This window comes from Ursus americanus, chromosome 4 (genome assembly GCF_024610735.1).
Source record: "Ursus americanus isolate L20-20 chromosome 4, mUrsAme1.1.p, whole genome shotgun sequence".
NCBI classification, from domain to species: Eukaryota; Metazoa; Chordata; class Mammalia; order Carnivora; family Ursidae; genus Ursus; species Ursus americanus.
Genome location: NC_142130.1, coordinates 66,799,135 through 66,815,302, shown reverse-complemented (window position 1 = coordinate 66,815,302; position 16,168 = coordinate 66,799,135). Strand labels below are relative to the sequence as shown.

Here is a 16,168-nt window from a genome sequence, read left to right as displayed (position 1 = left end):
GCATGACCTAGGTATCAAAAAAGTTTTAATTCCCAAGAAGAATAAAGCTTTAAGTGTCTGAGTAGATCTAAGATAAAGCCCCTCTTCTGACTTTGTAACCCTTAGAAAAAAGTTAATTGACAGGAGCCCCAGGCCGGACGACAGACTGGAGATGCAGCTTCCCCATCTCTACTCCTCTGGCTTTCCTCAAGCAGGGAACCGGCATGGCTCCAAACACAGCCCAAACCTAGTGCCTGCTCAGAATGAGGGGGTAAATAATGTCCCGAACTAGGGGATGCATTTCCAGGCCTGGCAGGTGTGGTCAACGTTAGTAGTTGACAACACAACCTTCTTTATTTAACTTACTTTTTTTTAATGCCTTGGACTAAGAATGCACAATTAGATAAGATCACAGAATGAGCTTGGAGCATTCTAATTTCCTCTAATGAACCTAAAACTGATTCTGTAATATCAGAGTTCACACATCTGACACATATATATGTATAAATGTGTATATATGTATAAATATGTATATATGTATACACACACATTTATATGCTCGTTTGCTTTTCTACTTTGGTAACTTCATTCTTCATAAATTTCAACTTCTAGAAAAGTATTAACCACTAAACAGTATTATCAATGAGAAACCAACCCGTCATGTGATAACAATAAAACACTAGGAAATATAATTTATACTGATTAAGGAGTTGTGTTGATGAGGGGTTAGGAGAGTTCAGGACACAGATCCCCCTTTCGGTCTCCCTTTTCAGTTTGGTTTGATAAGTTTAGTTACTTTCTCCATCACCAGAAAAGTAAACCATACTTTGATCCAATATACAAAGTTATAACATCCTTTCAGAAACTTTCTTTATATGTTCACTGTAATAGTTCAATTAAAATGTACCTTTTTGGGGGCTAAACCTTATAAAGAATCCCTATTAAAAGCAAGTCCTGAATACAAGTTAAATACAAACTAACTATAAATTTAATTTAAGATTTTAAACCTATTTCTAACTTAAAGAAAGGTTAAAGCAATCTACTTTTAATTAAATATATCTATGGCAACTTAATTCCAAATCTTAAGGTTCTGCAACCCAATTTCTCATGATAAAAATATTACTAAAACTCATCTGCATTGAATGACAATCTTCCATTCCTCTCGGCTCTCTGAATCCATTATCTCTCTCATGGGAATGAATGCTTTGCTATGACTGATGATGAATAAGATATATAGGACAAATGATGCACTTTTTCATTTAAAAGACTAAAAAGGAAATTCACTTTAGTCTCCTTTCTGCCTAGTTTCATTCAAATCTAAATACAGCTATTCTAAGAGATTTTTTCTAGCTCACTTCAGTTTGACAAAAAATGTCTCATGTATCATTTAAATCAATTACAGATTCTCTAGAAATATACCTCAAAAGTTTCATTTTCATACTTTTGGTTTAAAAATAAACACACCAAATATTACCAAAATAAATAAGCAATAAAATAAATCCTAAAAAAAATCCAGTATTTTGAAAGAGTATATTGTTTATTACTAAATTATATTCTAAGAGTTCTTTCAACTTTAGAAAGTACTCAGGGAAATATCTTTACATAATTTTTTATTTCCTAAAATATCTTTATAAAGTGGTATCGTTGATCTTTTATTTATTTTACCTAAAAAGTCATATAGGGATGCCCACAATACTTAGAATAATATCAAAATCCCAGTTTAATTTAGATGACCTTAGGCAATTATTGCTAGTTAAAAGGAGACCACCCATTTCCCCTGCTACAAGAGAAGGTTATTTCCCTTCTTTTGCACTGGTGACTTTCCATTACTTAGCACAGTCTCTGGCATACAGTAGGTGCTCAATAAGTACTGTTGCTTAAGGGAAAGGGAAGTAGGGATGGATGAAGCTGAAATTGTTGAATTTAAATTCCAGATCCTAACTTTAAGGACTGCAGATTTTTTTTAAATGAATCTACTTAAAAAAAAAAAAAATCACTGTATACTCCCATGCAACTGTGTATTTATTTGAGAGACACTACAACTTTAACAGAGTAAGCACCTGATTTTAAGATTATATTCTATAATTTCAGGGGGGAAAACAGAAAAACTTGGATTTTACTTGCTCCAATTTTAGATGTACTGGTAATTGTGCATACATTGGTTTATATTATTTTAGAAGTCTTTGATAAATTGCTACAAAGTTAATTGCTTGCTTTAAGTAGATGAAGAAATAAAAGTTCCATCTCCTTTTCCCTAAGAACCCAGACCCTTTTCAAAACCTGAAACTCTTCAGCTTCTTAATATTAGCCACTAGCCTTGTTCAGGATTGTTAAGATTAAAGATATATCCAAGGAAAAGATGGAAGGGAGGGTGGAGGGGAAGGAAGAATGAAAAGAGGGAGGGAGGATGGGAGGGGAAGAAAGAGAGAAAAGGAGGGATAGGGAGGGTTCAAACAAGGCAGGAAGGAAGGGGGAAAGAAACCAACGCACCAAAAATGTTTTCTTCCTTTCTGAATGGAAAGGTACATAATACACTGATATAGTTATTTAAAGAACTTGCTATCACTTAGAAGAAAATAAAGTCAGAAATGCCTCCAGTAATTTAAGTTCCCTCTAAATCATGTTAAGAGAAACTGGGTAGCTATCCTGGTTATTCTCCATTTCTCCACGCTAGGAACTACCTTAAGATCCTTCTAAATTTCTCAGACCTGCTCGAGGCCCTAGAGACTGGCGTCAGTAGACGGCAATTCCAGGACTCCCTTGTACTCCATTGACAAGTTGGGACTGGCCAATGGTGGATGTTGGCATAAGAGAAATGAAGATATTTAACACCTACTCCATCCCTGCTTCCTTCTGGCAGTGGCTGCCTTTCTGGCCACAGATCCTGTAATCAGATTCCTCTTTTATGACTCCAGCTCTAACTATGTTCCAGTAATCCATTCCCTCCTTTCTCATACCTACAACCTAAGAGGTAACAGCTTCCAATTCTAGTAGTTCCCTTAACCCTCACCAGCCTTCTGCAAAAAGCCCTTCACTAAACTCTTTCCAGTGAAACCCCTGAGCATGCCATCTGTGTCCTATGCTCCCCGACTAATACAGAGGCTAAAATCTCGTGACTCTCAACCAAACTCTTCAACAGAAGCAAGCGTGTGAATAATTTACCAAGAGATGACAGCCTTGTTCATTGCAGCCAAATGCACTTATCAGTCAACTGAGATAGCAAGAATAAAGAAAGCAAATTAGAACAGCCTGGGCTAAAAACAAATAAGCAAACTCGTATAATGTGCCCAGAGTGGTGAACCTGCACATGGTTCATTCACTTTCAGTCCTGATCAAGCTCTCTTGTCACCTATTTCCCCTAATTAGGATGAACATATTGAACAAACGTCTTCATATTTCCAACCATAAAGCAATGTCTAGATTAGGCATATATTTGCCCGGCATATCTGTTTCATCAAGTGGCAGGTGTATCAAATATATTATACTGATATATATTAAATGGATAGATAGATATAGATAAATATTTATCACCATAGATATAATTCACTTATATTTTTAATGAGTAATTTTTAATTACATGATTATTGTTACTCATATAATGATAGCCTTTTAAAAATATCTTCCAGGGTTGCCTGGGTAGCTCAGTCCGTTAAGTGTCTGCCTTCTGCTCAGGTCATGATCCCAGGGTCCTGGGACTGAGCCCCACGATGGGCTCCCGGCTTAGCGGGAAGCCTGCTTCTCCCTCTCCCTCTGCCTGCTGCTCCCCCTGCTTGTGCTCTGTCAAATAAATAAAAAATAAAATCTTTAGAAAACGTATCTTCCAAAATCTGGGGTTCCTGGGTGACTCAGTCAGTTAAGTGACCAATTCTTGGTTTCAGCTCAGGTCATGATCTCACGGGAGTGGGGTGGAGCCCCATGGCGACCTCCATGCTCGGTGCAGAGTCTGCTTCAGATTCTTTCTGCCTTTCCCTCTGCTCCTTCCTGCTCATGCTCTCTCTCTCTCAAATAAATAAATATATTTTTTAAATATCTTCCAAAATCTTTCAATATTATTTTTACAGAAATAATTAAAACACTAAGTGTCTAATGATACCTCTATAGGTCAACTCAAAAGTTAAAAACTAAGGAATGGTTCTTATGTTATAGCAAATATTGTTCATTGCAGAGCCAAGTAGAAGACTAGGATTGCAGGCTTGTCCACAGTACAATAACATGACCATGTGCCACTCTGCTAGTCTGCCTGGGCTGCCATAACAAAATGGGTGGCTTAAACAATAGACATTTATTTCTCATAGTTGTGAAGTCTGGGAAGTTCAGGATCAAAATACCAGAAGATGTGGCTCATGGTGAGGGCCCTCTTCCTGGTTTCTAAATTGTCACCTCCTCACTGTGTCCTTACATGGGACAAAGACAGAGAGAGTACTCTAGTCTCTCTCCCTCTTATTTTAAGGACATTAATCCCATCATAGGGTTCCCATGACCTCATCTAAGCCTAATTACTCCCCAAAGACCTCCAAACACCATCACATTAGGGGTTAGGGCTTCAACATATAAATCTGGGGTGATACAAAAAAATTCAATCCTTAACAGCCACCTAAAGAAGACTCTTCCCAGCATCATGTTTAAATTGAGCCTTACTTTTTTCTTCTACTGAAAACATCGATTCATATCCTAAAGTTTTCTAAGTTCCCAAATGGTTTCTACATCCTGCCATTTTCGTCCCAGGGAACCTCCTCCCAGGGAACACTGTGAGGACTTCTCTACTTGGTCCCTTCCTAATATCTGTTCTCTTATGCCTGTTGCACAACCTGACAAATTCCCTTTCCACTTTACTCTTTTCCTGAACCCAAGTCACTGTTTCCTGCATCTTATGTCCTCCTCTGTCTTGATTTATTCCCTCATTTTGCTGATATCCATATGTAACATCCTAAGGAAGAATGCTTTGAAGATAAACTTTCTGCATCCCTACATATGTGAAAAGGTCTCAATTCTGCCTACACACCAATGATAAATTGGCCAGGGAGTAACAACCAAATTTCCCCCACCCCAGGAATCTGAAATAATTGTTTCACTGTTCTCTACCTTCCACTGTAAGTGATGTGCCCATCTGATTCTTTCCTAGGAGACATGTTTATCCTTCCTTCTACAAAATCTTCCTAAATAAAGAATATATAGGTCGCTCCTCTTAGGTTGCACATCACCTACTACGTGCTAGGAAAAGAAATTATGTCTATGACTTCCCCATGAAGATGTAGGGTGAGAGATGAAAAGGAAGAATATGTGATACTACAACAGCCACTAGCATATAAATGATATAAATCCTCAAAAAGGAGGGCAAACACATCATCAACATTAAGCTCTACCCTAAGACTATGATTCAGAAAATTTATTATTTACCCTGGAATATTCATTTTACCAACACCAGGTTACACTGCTTCAAGTGATATATGGACCACACACTGGGAAAAGTTGTTTTTGACTTAACAAAGCATGATGGAGATGAAACTCTTCTCTAATACAGGAAACATCAAAATCCTGTTAAAGTAAAGTATAACTAATTTGCTACAATATAAAGAAAGAGTATAACTATATCTCCTATTGCTGAGTTTTCTAGAACTTTGAATAAGTGAAATTCGGGGTCACCTGGGTGGCTCAATCAGTTAAGCATCTGCCTCAGGTTATGATTCCAGGGTCCTGGGATCGAGCCCCTCAGCAGGCTCCCTGCTCAGCGGGGAGCGTGCTTTTCCCTCTGCCCCTTCTGCTGCTTGTGCTTTCTCTCTCAAATAAACAAATAAAATCTTTAAAAAAAATAACTGAAATTCTATAATACATATCTCTTTATCACAAAAAAGACTTGAAAATTCACAAAGTTATTAAATCTATTTTTAAAAAAATTACTGAAAATACCTTAACAGAGGCAGGGCCACTGTGCTGAACCATTCCAGGGCTGCTTTAAAATACCTAAAACACAATGTGAAAAGTGTCCTGTATATTTGCATAACTCAGCACACTTAATGGAAGGTAAATACTATTCCAGCGATGAGAGGCCAGAGTGGAAAGCAAGCTACCTATTTCCAAGAAGGAGTTTTAATACAGGAAACTGGTTACACAGGTTGTAGAAGAACTAAGAATTCAAATAGACATGAGTGATAACAGGAACCTGGTAATACCCCCAAGGGAGAGGCAGGATTACTGGAACTCAGAATCCAGGGCCATCCAAGAGAAGCTGGCAATAAGGTAAGCCTACCTGGCAGGAGCTGAGCTTAGAGAGAGAAAAGCAACAAGAACTACAAGACACGACTGCTGCATGAGGAACGGGTAGTCTCACTTTAGACAGAGGGGCAGGCAAGGGGGTAGGGAAGAATTCCCTGGCTTCTCCCTCCTCCCACCCTCAAGTAATCCATTAGTACCTCCCCCAAGCCAGCTCAACAGAAGTGGAGGCCAAGGGAGCTACGTAAATGCGGTGCCAAGTACAGCAGGGTAAGTGATCGTAGGGCAAATAATGGTAAGAACATCAATAACCAAGGTGACCCAAGAGAACTGAATGCACATGTTCATATAAAATCTTGTACACAAATGTCCATAAAAGCATTATTCCCAATAGCCAAAGAGTGGAAACAACCCAAATGTCCTGCCACTGAAGAACGGATAAACAGAATGTGGTGTATCTATGCAGTAGAATATTATTCAGCCACAAGAAAGGGAATAAAGAACTGTTACATGCCACACTCTTAATGAACCTTGAAAACATGGTAAGTGAAAGAAACTGGAAAGATAGGCCACATTTTGTATGATTCCATTTATAGGAAATGTCCAAAACAGGCAAATCCACAGAGACAGAAAATAGATTAGTAGTGGCCAGAGAATGGAGAGAGAGGACATTTGGGACTAACTGCCATCGGTTAGATGTTTCTGTTTACTGTGATGGAAATGTTCTGGAATTAGACAGTGATAACAGTGGTACACCATAGTAGGTATACTAAAAACCACTGAAGTGTCTACTTTGAAATGGTAAATGGGAATTATAGCTCATCTTTAAATATGTTAAAAAAAATGACAAAAAATAAATGAGAATAAAAAACTGAAACCTAACGAAAAGTATTGTAGTATCTAAACAGCTAAATTTTTAACAGGATATTTATAAAAAAGCAACACGAGGCTAGAAAATTATCATTTATGTCACACAGTTCAAAGTCTACCTTCTAGCATTAAGGTCTCTAACAGCAATTTCCTAAAATCCCAGGAGGTAAGGATGCTTCCCTATAAAAATAATCCCATTAGACATTACAACAAAGCTCTCTGATCCAGCACAATTGGGGCAGGATTGGTACATATAGTGAAAATATTGGTTAAAGCAGAGAATAATAAAATATGTATATGTGCACATACCCACACAAAAAACAGTAAAAATTTTGTTTTTACTTAAAATACAAATATAAATATTCACCCATATTCTGATATAAGATTAAAGCCATTTCTCCTTAGGTCCTCTGATGAGGATTTTATAGGATCTTTCTTACATGAACCCATGCCTCCAATGCAACATTTATATTTCCAATTCCCTTTGGGTTGTAATGGAACAGAAGCTAAAAGGTAAACACAAAGTCATCTGCATGTGAAACTGTTAGATGTATATCATTTTCTCACAGTTCACTTGTGCACACTTATTTCAAAATCATTTTTTTCCAACTTGTCCTTACTGAGATCTTCCCAATACTTAATAATTTTCTTTGCTGTCACACTTACAGTTCATCACTTTATATAATGTTATATTGCAGAATTATAATGAGAAGAATTGGCATTCACAGGATTTGAAGGGGGTGGGAAACTGGCTCACTAAGAAGCACTGAATGTAACTGGCAGGAGCCAAACTGCGTACATGTGGTAGACTACAGTCTACTCATGCATGCTCAGTATCCCGTGGAAGGCTGTCAGTATCATTTCCAGTGAGCCTTTCAAGCAGAAGTAAATTCACGAGGTTTGGTAGGTAGACATAAGCTAAGTAAGCCTCCACTGTAACTCTACTCCATTGAAAACAATTAATCTATCAGTAAAAACAGATAAAAGGGGTGAGAGTAGCAACATCAGGTTGGAAAGCCAGAGAAGGTCCTGACAATTTTCTACAAAACGCCTTGGATGGTTAGTTATTTAAAGTTTACATACAGCAAAGAGGCTATTTCTCAGCATCGGTGTTGGTTTGGTTAATAGTCCTAATGCCTTCTCTCTACCTTGGAGTTGCCACCTCTTTGCCAAAATAAACAACATCAAGAGTTCTCAGACCATCCCAGAAAGTTGCTTTTGAGAAGCATCCCAATCTCCAAGGAGCCAAACTTATGAGAACCCACATAACAAAAATGCATTCACAGAAGGCCCACAGAAGAGTTGAAAGTGTCTAACTCACAAAAAACTCCTCGAAGTTCCACTTGAATCCAGAGGTGAGTGGAGATTCCAGAAAAGAACCTCAACAATATCAAGGTAGAGAACACTACGGCACTACCTTACCTAACCAACTCCCCTCTGATTACACACACACACACACACACACACACACACACACAATCTAGAATATCAAAGAATCTGGAAATATTATGAGTATGTATTTTTCGCCATGGGGGTCATTTATACTATTACTCCCAAACTTACATGAGCCTCCATAAAAGAAGATTCTGCTTCCATGCTCTATTGACATAAGGCTTGGCCAAATTATTTGGTTAATGAAATGGAAGTGCAAATCACATTTGTCACTTCTCAGCTGAAGCTTTTAAAGCCATAACAGGTTTCCTCCATTACCCTTTCTCTCTGTCATGAGATCAGCGTGTCCCACACAGGGGCTGCTCCATCACCCTTGATCCTGGGAAGAATCTGACCCTTGGGACTGAGGCACAGCTGATAATTGTAGCCTTTGCTGTTGCAAAGCATTATGTTAGAGTTTTTTGTAACGGGCCATACCACAGTGAAAGCTGGCGAACACAGCCATGATAGATTTATGGGAAGAAAGATAATACAAAGGAGGTTGACATCAGAACTATACCTTCCAACCATAAAAGACTTCTAAACCAATAAATAGTCCTTTATTTTCAGATCAGTGTTTCTCCAACTATCTGTGCTGATGGATCAGTTACTTTAAAAAAAAAATTCCAATCTATTATAGACCAAATCTTATGTATACTGTAATAAAAGGAATATTAGAAAATCAAAAGAAAAAAAGGCTTTCAAAACTTCAGCCCCAATTTTTATATTATCATTAGAGTCACCAGAAAAAAAATTACTGTCAAACTGCTATTTAAGTTTCTAAATGCTTACAATCCCAATTTCTGCCAATGCATCACTGCCAAACAATTACAGTGCATGGACCACACAGGTCCACAGAGCACACTTTCAGCAGCATTGTTTCAGAGCATGTGGAATTAAGAAACACAAAGGCTTTTATGATGATGTAAACTTCTGGGCAACTGTATAACTGAAAACAAAATTATAGACTAATTTTGCCCAGGAAACAGGTAAAATTCTCCTTAATATCTTTCCTACTCTGCAAAAATATCCGTGGTTCCTTTTTCCTATAGGCCTAAAAATCAGGGTGTTATTTTTTCCTTTTTTTTTTTTTTTTGTAGTCCATCAGTGATAGACATTTAGGTTATTTGAAAAGTGCCTAGCTCCCAGACTTAGTAATTTTAAATGAAATATTTTCAGTTATAGCGAATAGAACCCAATTATTTTATATTGACATATGTAGTTTACTGCCTTTTTTTCTACTTATTATCATCTAGCTACTGGAAAGCACCCAGTTTTCTTCAATTATTTAGCAACCTGCAATAAACATGGTTTAGTTCCAAAACCCCAAGTATATTTTAAATCACATTTAATTTTCTAAAGAATGAATCTTTGCTCTACTGAAGATGATTCAAAGTTTTAGAAATCCATCTCAAACCTTTAAGTAGTTTCTGGCTTGCCCAGAAATACTTTTTGGGTGGTAAGATTCCAATCCTGATGAATGTCATTATACATCCACTGTCCTCCTGGGTTGCTACGGCAGCTGCTAGCTGCTTAAAAAGCTAGTTTTTAAAAAATGACTGAAAGGAAAAGAAATGATTGTTTCATTTTCCCTCAAATAAAGAAAAATATGTGTAATATATGTAAAGTGAAGTTGCTTTCCAAGTTTTAAAAATGTGGATGGCAAAAGCTAGATCCACTTTGGTTTGGACAACCGTTGGACTCATGCAAGAGTCAACTGCCTTTTGAAATTAATGGTAATGTCTTTAATAAGAAAAAAAGACCATTACAAACTAGAGAATTTTTTCAGTCTTGTCAATTACATTTCTTTAGCACTGAATAAGGTATAAAATCTTTTCACATCTACGATCTAGTTAGTATCTACAGCACAGCAACCCAGTTTAGGCAAGTGACAAATATCATCACTTTATCCCCATTGAGCCAAAGGAAGAACTGTGTTTCGACAGATCAACTATGATAGCAAGCTTTTTTTTTTTTTTTTTAACATACCAATTCATGGCAATTTCTTTCTTAAAGATCATTTGTATTTGACTATTCTGAGTAGTTGTACCTAGAATATCTTCAAGTCGGTTGGCAAAAAAATACAATAGAATAACAAATATTTACCAGCAGTATTATGAATAAGCCCAGAGAAAGAATGTACAGTGAAGTCCATTTCTAAAGTGATTAGAAGAGGAGACAAATATCACAGTATGCTAAAGTATTTAGATTACAGGTATCATTTTTCATAATACATAATTAAAGTCTAGACATTCTTTAATTTTAAATTCTTCTGAAAAAATAGCACAGATGTCTAATCGTTTAGGTAAAAACTAAGCAAGAAAAGTTTCATTTTCAGGTAAATATAAGTAACAGTCAATTTAACGATTAGCAGAAATAAAGTTTTTGTTGCTGGTGTCTGAAGATCAGTTTTATATTATCTTCAGGGGTTAAGAGAAGAGGTAGGTACAAAAGCAATGTTTTAAATTATATTACACTTCGATGATAAAAACATAAATAAAATTATGTTACTTTTTAAATCTCTGCCAATAGGTGAAGAAGCAATTGTGGTTTTTTTTTTTTAATTTAAGGTAGTATTTCAAGTACATATATAGAAAGTCAAGCTTACTGTGTTAGAAGAATAGAATTCTAAAAACTGATCAACGCTATAGTTGGAGGTTAATTCTACAAAACCTTTTAAGTTTATTGCTGTGTCATCCTATCAGCTGATAAATATGAGTACAGTCATGAACACAGTTAAATGTTTTTTTAAATGTCTTTAAACGTTTTTTAAAACATTTTAATATGATCAGCAAAACTACCAAGAACATATGCATTTTATAATGAAAAAGATACTATAATTATTTAGCTAATTAATATCCATTTTCTTTTCCTTTTGGTTTAGTACAAATTTATACACTATAAGACTTTAACAATAAAATTATCTGACCTATTTTTGATCCTGAGAAAAAGTTCAACAAAGAAAAATGACTTTCTTCTTGCTCAACTCCACTTGAAAAAGAAAAAAGAGGAAAGAAAATCTAAGTAGGGAAAAACAAAATATAGAATTCCTTGTGTTAAAGGCATGGTTAGTTCAGTTATTTAAGGGTATATTTTCAGCTATGTTGTCATCATCATCAAAATTCTGTGCTCTACAGAGTCATATCAAATTAATGCTCACTACTCACAGGTACATTTCTTTCCAAAGACATATTCTTTTAAATGCATTATTAACCCAAAAGTTTGGTTCTACTCTCAATTTTCAAACTTTTTTAAGTGAAAGCTCCTTAGTGAGAAAAAGTTGAGATCTCATGTATACAGAGACCCCGAAACCCTGTAACTTTGGGCAGAAAAGCTATTTTTTCATCTAGATAAGAAAATAGATTAGTGGGGTGCCTGAGTGGCTCAGTCAGTTAAGTGTCTGCTTGGGCTCAGGCCTTGATCCAGGGATGGAGCCCAGCATGGGGCTCTCTGCTAAGCAGGGAGCCTGCTTCTCCCTCTGCCCTCCCCCACTCATGCTTGTGCTCCATCTCTCTCTCTCTGAAATAAAAAAATAAAATCAGAAAGAAAGAAAGAAAGAAAGAAAGAAAGAAAGAAAGAAAGAAAGAGAGAAAGAAAAAATAGATTAGTCATTTAAATTTTCCCAGAATACTGCCTGTTTCTAACTATTTTCTATCATAATTTCATTTATCTCAGTTTTTCCCATCTCTCCAGTAAAAATAAGGGCTCACTGATTAAATCTGATGTTCTTCATGTTCTTGGACACTAAATAAATATTGGTTGATGAAAATAATTCACCAAATGCTATCCCAAATATATGGATAGATTTTAAATTATGTTATACACCTTCACAAAGGGTGGCATTTTTAAAAATCAACTTGAATTGGAAAAAAAACAAGACGTTAACAGAGGGCATTTTTACATCAAAATAGGAGGTAGATAATTTTTAGTTTTCTGTTTACAAAAAATCTTTTAATTACCATACTTTCAATATGTAAGCATTAAATCATAAATAAAATTTTAAAATGCAGTTCTCCAATGCACATATGGCCCAACTATATTTATGAGGCACAATTTCTAATAAATCAGCATTAGTCCTTATGACAGTTCCCAAATCTAATTTTCATAGAGTTCCTTTCCCATATTTTTATATTTCTAAAACCTACTTAGTGGGTTTAATCGTAAATATGTTGGAGGGGGTACCTAATGCAAGTACCAAATTTTAATGGAGGTTCTTATAGTAGTTTTGGTATCCCTAGGTAAAAATTAACTTATACATTTTCAATCAATACTTCTCAATCTTATAAATGGCCATAAAAAAGAAGTAATAAAACAGAATGCCAAAAAGTGCCTTAACGATAGGTGGATGTCTAATAGTTTTAACAAAAAACTACTAACCAAGGCAGTTGTATAGAGAATATGGGGAAATATTAATGTTTGTGTATAAGAAAAAATTATTAATGATTATTTTAACAATAATTTAAGTAAGAAGTCTCTTATCCCCATAATTTTATATAATTTCATAATTATCATCAGGCAAACAAAACTAATCTAAGTCAGCAGATCACATGGTCTTTCTCAAAACGTATTAAAGTTTTCAATAACTCTCAAGAAACAGGCCTCATCTAATTTGGAGGACTGCAAGTCCTTACACCTATGTTTTCCAATAAAGGAGCCAATAGACATATGTGGCCATTGAGCACTTGAAATAAGGTTAGTGCAAATGAGAAACGGAATTTTAAATTTAATTTTAATTACTTTATTAAATTTAAATTTTAAAACTACTATTCGACTCAGTTACTAAACTTTTAATTATGTTTGAAAAAACTTGGGTTTGTATTCTTAAACTGAAAATTTTATTAAATCTAAATATAGATCAAGTATTTTCAATGAAAAAATAGAGTTAAAAGAATACAAAAGAACAAAAATAGCTCAATGAATTTTATATTGATTATATTAACATTAAAATATTTTGATATATTGGGTTAAATAAAATTTTTCATTATTAAAATTCATTCACCTGTCTTCCTTTTACTTTAATAGAGCTACTAAAAGTTCTGAATTATGTAAGTGGCCTACATTAGATTTCTATTAGTACTGCTTTAGACAACATGTATAAAATCAAAACTTTTATTTAAAAGTCAACTTCTTTAAGGTATAATTTACATGCAATAAAATGTAGTCTTTTACAGAGGATAGGTCTATAAATTTTGACAAATATATGCAGTCATGTAACAACCAGCACAGTTAGGACATAAAATACCTTCATCACCCCAAGAAGTTCCTTCATGTTCCTCTGTAATCAACACACAACTCCTACCTCCAAACCCTGACAACTCTGCCTTCTGTCCCTATAGCTTTGCCCATTCTAGAATGTCATATAAGTGAAAACATATACCATGTGGACTTTTGAATCTGATAAAGACAAATTTTAAATATTACAGTACTCTCACAGCACTAAAGGATGATTATCATTCTGATATTTCCTTGTATTACGAACATTCTGCCAAGACCTAGTTTTCATTTTTCTACTTCCAAAACTGAGCTTTCTTCCCTGTCACTATTACAGTAATTTATTTATACCGCTAGAATACAACTGAGCAAACTGTATTATAGTTATTTATATATAGGTCCTTCCTCCCACTAGAGTGTAAGCTGGAAGCCTGACGTCTAGACCACTGAAGCTTTCCACAGGGTTAACAGCCTAATGAAATTAACAGTGCAAGTAACAAGGCTAAGAGAATATTTGTTTAAAAAAAAATTGAGATTGTATTATATAAAAAAGGAAAAGGAAAACAAAAGAATTGAGTCATGAAGAAGTTTATCCTCTAGATTAGATGTCTACTTTTACTGAGGTCTCAAGAAAGGATATTAGGCTCCAGAGGATCCAAGAACTACTATTCCAGCTAACCAGGTGCAAATGCTAGTGGAGATTTAACTTACAACAATATTTTTACCCAGATTGCTATTGATTTTGTCAGGGCTTGCTAACAAAGTTGAATAAATTTGGAGCAGTCTGCCTAGCACTATTTTTCTCATAACCTCTGTTACTTCTGGGACATGATTTTACAGAACATACAAATTTTTCAGGAACACCAGTACACGTGAAGGTAAAGACAACAAATCCTATAGCTCTATTTCAAAAGTCGGATATTTGTAATCATTAATTTTCATATAAATATATGAAGTATAACAAGTCTATGTTTTAAGTAAATAAATGAAACAGTACAACTAACTTCAAATCTTTCAAATACTTACTGAAGTCTCCAGTAAGAAAAACTCCTTCTGCTCCTGGAGCCCATTCTTTGCAGTATAAACCACCATCGGCACATCTGTGGACACCAAATGATTCATAACCTCTGGAAAATTTATCAATACCACCTTCGTTCTCTCCGATGTTGTTCAAAGTCTCGTTAAACCGCTTATACCTTTGAAAAAGTACAAAAGAAGGAAGTTAGAAAATAAAACTGTCTTCCAAGAAAGCTACCGTAATTAAGTCAATGCTTTGTTTACTCTTATTCAGAAAAGGAAAAGAAAAAAGATAATAAAGAGGAATAATGTGAATAATTTCACATATAAGGTAGCAGTTACCTCACAGGAAAAAATCATTCTTATCTCAAACTGAACCAATCTAAAATTTTTTGGTAATTTCATGCATTTTGGTTTAAGAGAGAAAATACGATTGTTCTATATTCCATGAAATTTTAAAAATCAGCATTATAGCAACTTCTATGTCAAAATAGTATGGTGAAGGAGCATCCTTATATGTCCTTCTTCTAACCCCTAAGAAAATAAAAGAAAAATAGTCAGAAGCCAGCAAGATAAATAAAACTGCCCTACAACAGGGTTTGGCACACTTTCCCTGTTAAAGGGTAGATAGTGAATTGGTCCATTTCACAACTACTCAACTATCTCTCTGAAGCATGAAAACTGCTGCAGACAACACTTAAATGAATGGGTATGGCTGATGCCAATAACACGTTATTTATGAAACTGTTATTGGCCAAATTTGGCCTATGGGCTGTGGTTTGCCTAGTTCTGCCCTATAGCAACTAAGCATGGAAAGAACATACTACATCATGTCAAACTATAAAAGCTAGAGGCCACGAGAAGAAACCAAAGATTCCCTCCCAAGGAGGACAAGAGTAGCACATGGCTGTTCCTGACCCTCTACCAGATCCGGAGTCCATACAGCTACACCAAAAAAATGCTATTATTATCACTAACAGCAACAGGTCTAGAGAGAAGCTAGGACAAAACAGGTAAAACTGAAGTGAGGCAGGTGGTAGGTGCTTTCTGTCAGAAGTGAAGGTTCCAGAACAATGAACTGAGCAATGCTAAAACTTCCTTGCACTTCCCCATACCCTAAGGGGTGAGCAATAAAAGTCCCAGAAAGATGACATGAATCCAAGTACGGGATATACAGGGACTATTTCACACTATATTTCGACTTAATTAAAAATGAACACAATAGGGGTGCCTGGGTGGCTCAGTCAGTTAAGCATCTGCCTTTGGCTCAGGTCATGTCCCCAGGGTCCTGGGATCAAGCCCTGGGTCAGGCTCCCTGCTCAGCGGGGAGTCTGCTTCTCCCTCTCCTGCTGGCCCTTCCCCCTTCTCATGCGCACCCATGCACACTCTCTCTCTCTTTCTCTAAAAAATAAATAAAATCTTTAAAAAAATGAACTCAATAAAAATAAGA

At 35.7% G+C, this 16,168-nt stretch overlaps 1 protein-coding gene across 2 annotated transcripts in view; it reads right to left on the bottom strand.

Moving 5' to 3' along the window:
• Positions 1-16,168, bottom strand: part of GBE1 (1,4-alpha-glucan branching enzyme 1) — a 268,038-nt gene that overhangs the window by 205,597 nt on the left and 46,273 nt on the right. For both annotated transcript variants that reach the window (XM_045785422.2, XM_045785421.2), the window contains exon 2: positions 14,728-14,897. In XM_045785422.2, the coding sequence (XP_045641378.1) occupies positions 14,728-14,897 (170 nt within the window). The remainder of the gene's footprint in view (positions 1-14,727; positions 14,898-16,168) is intronic.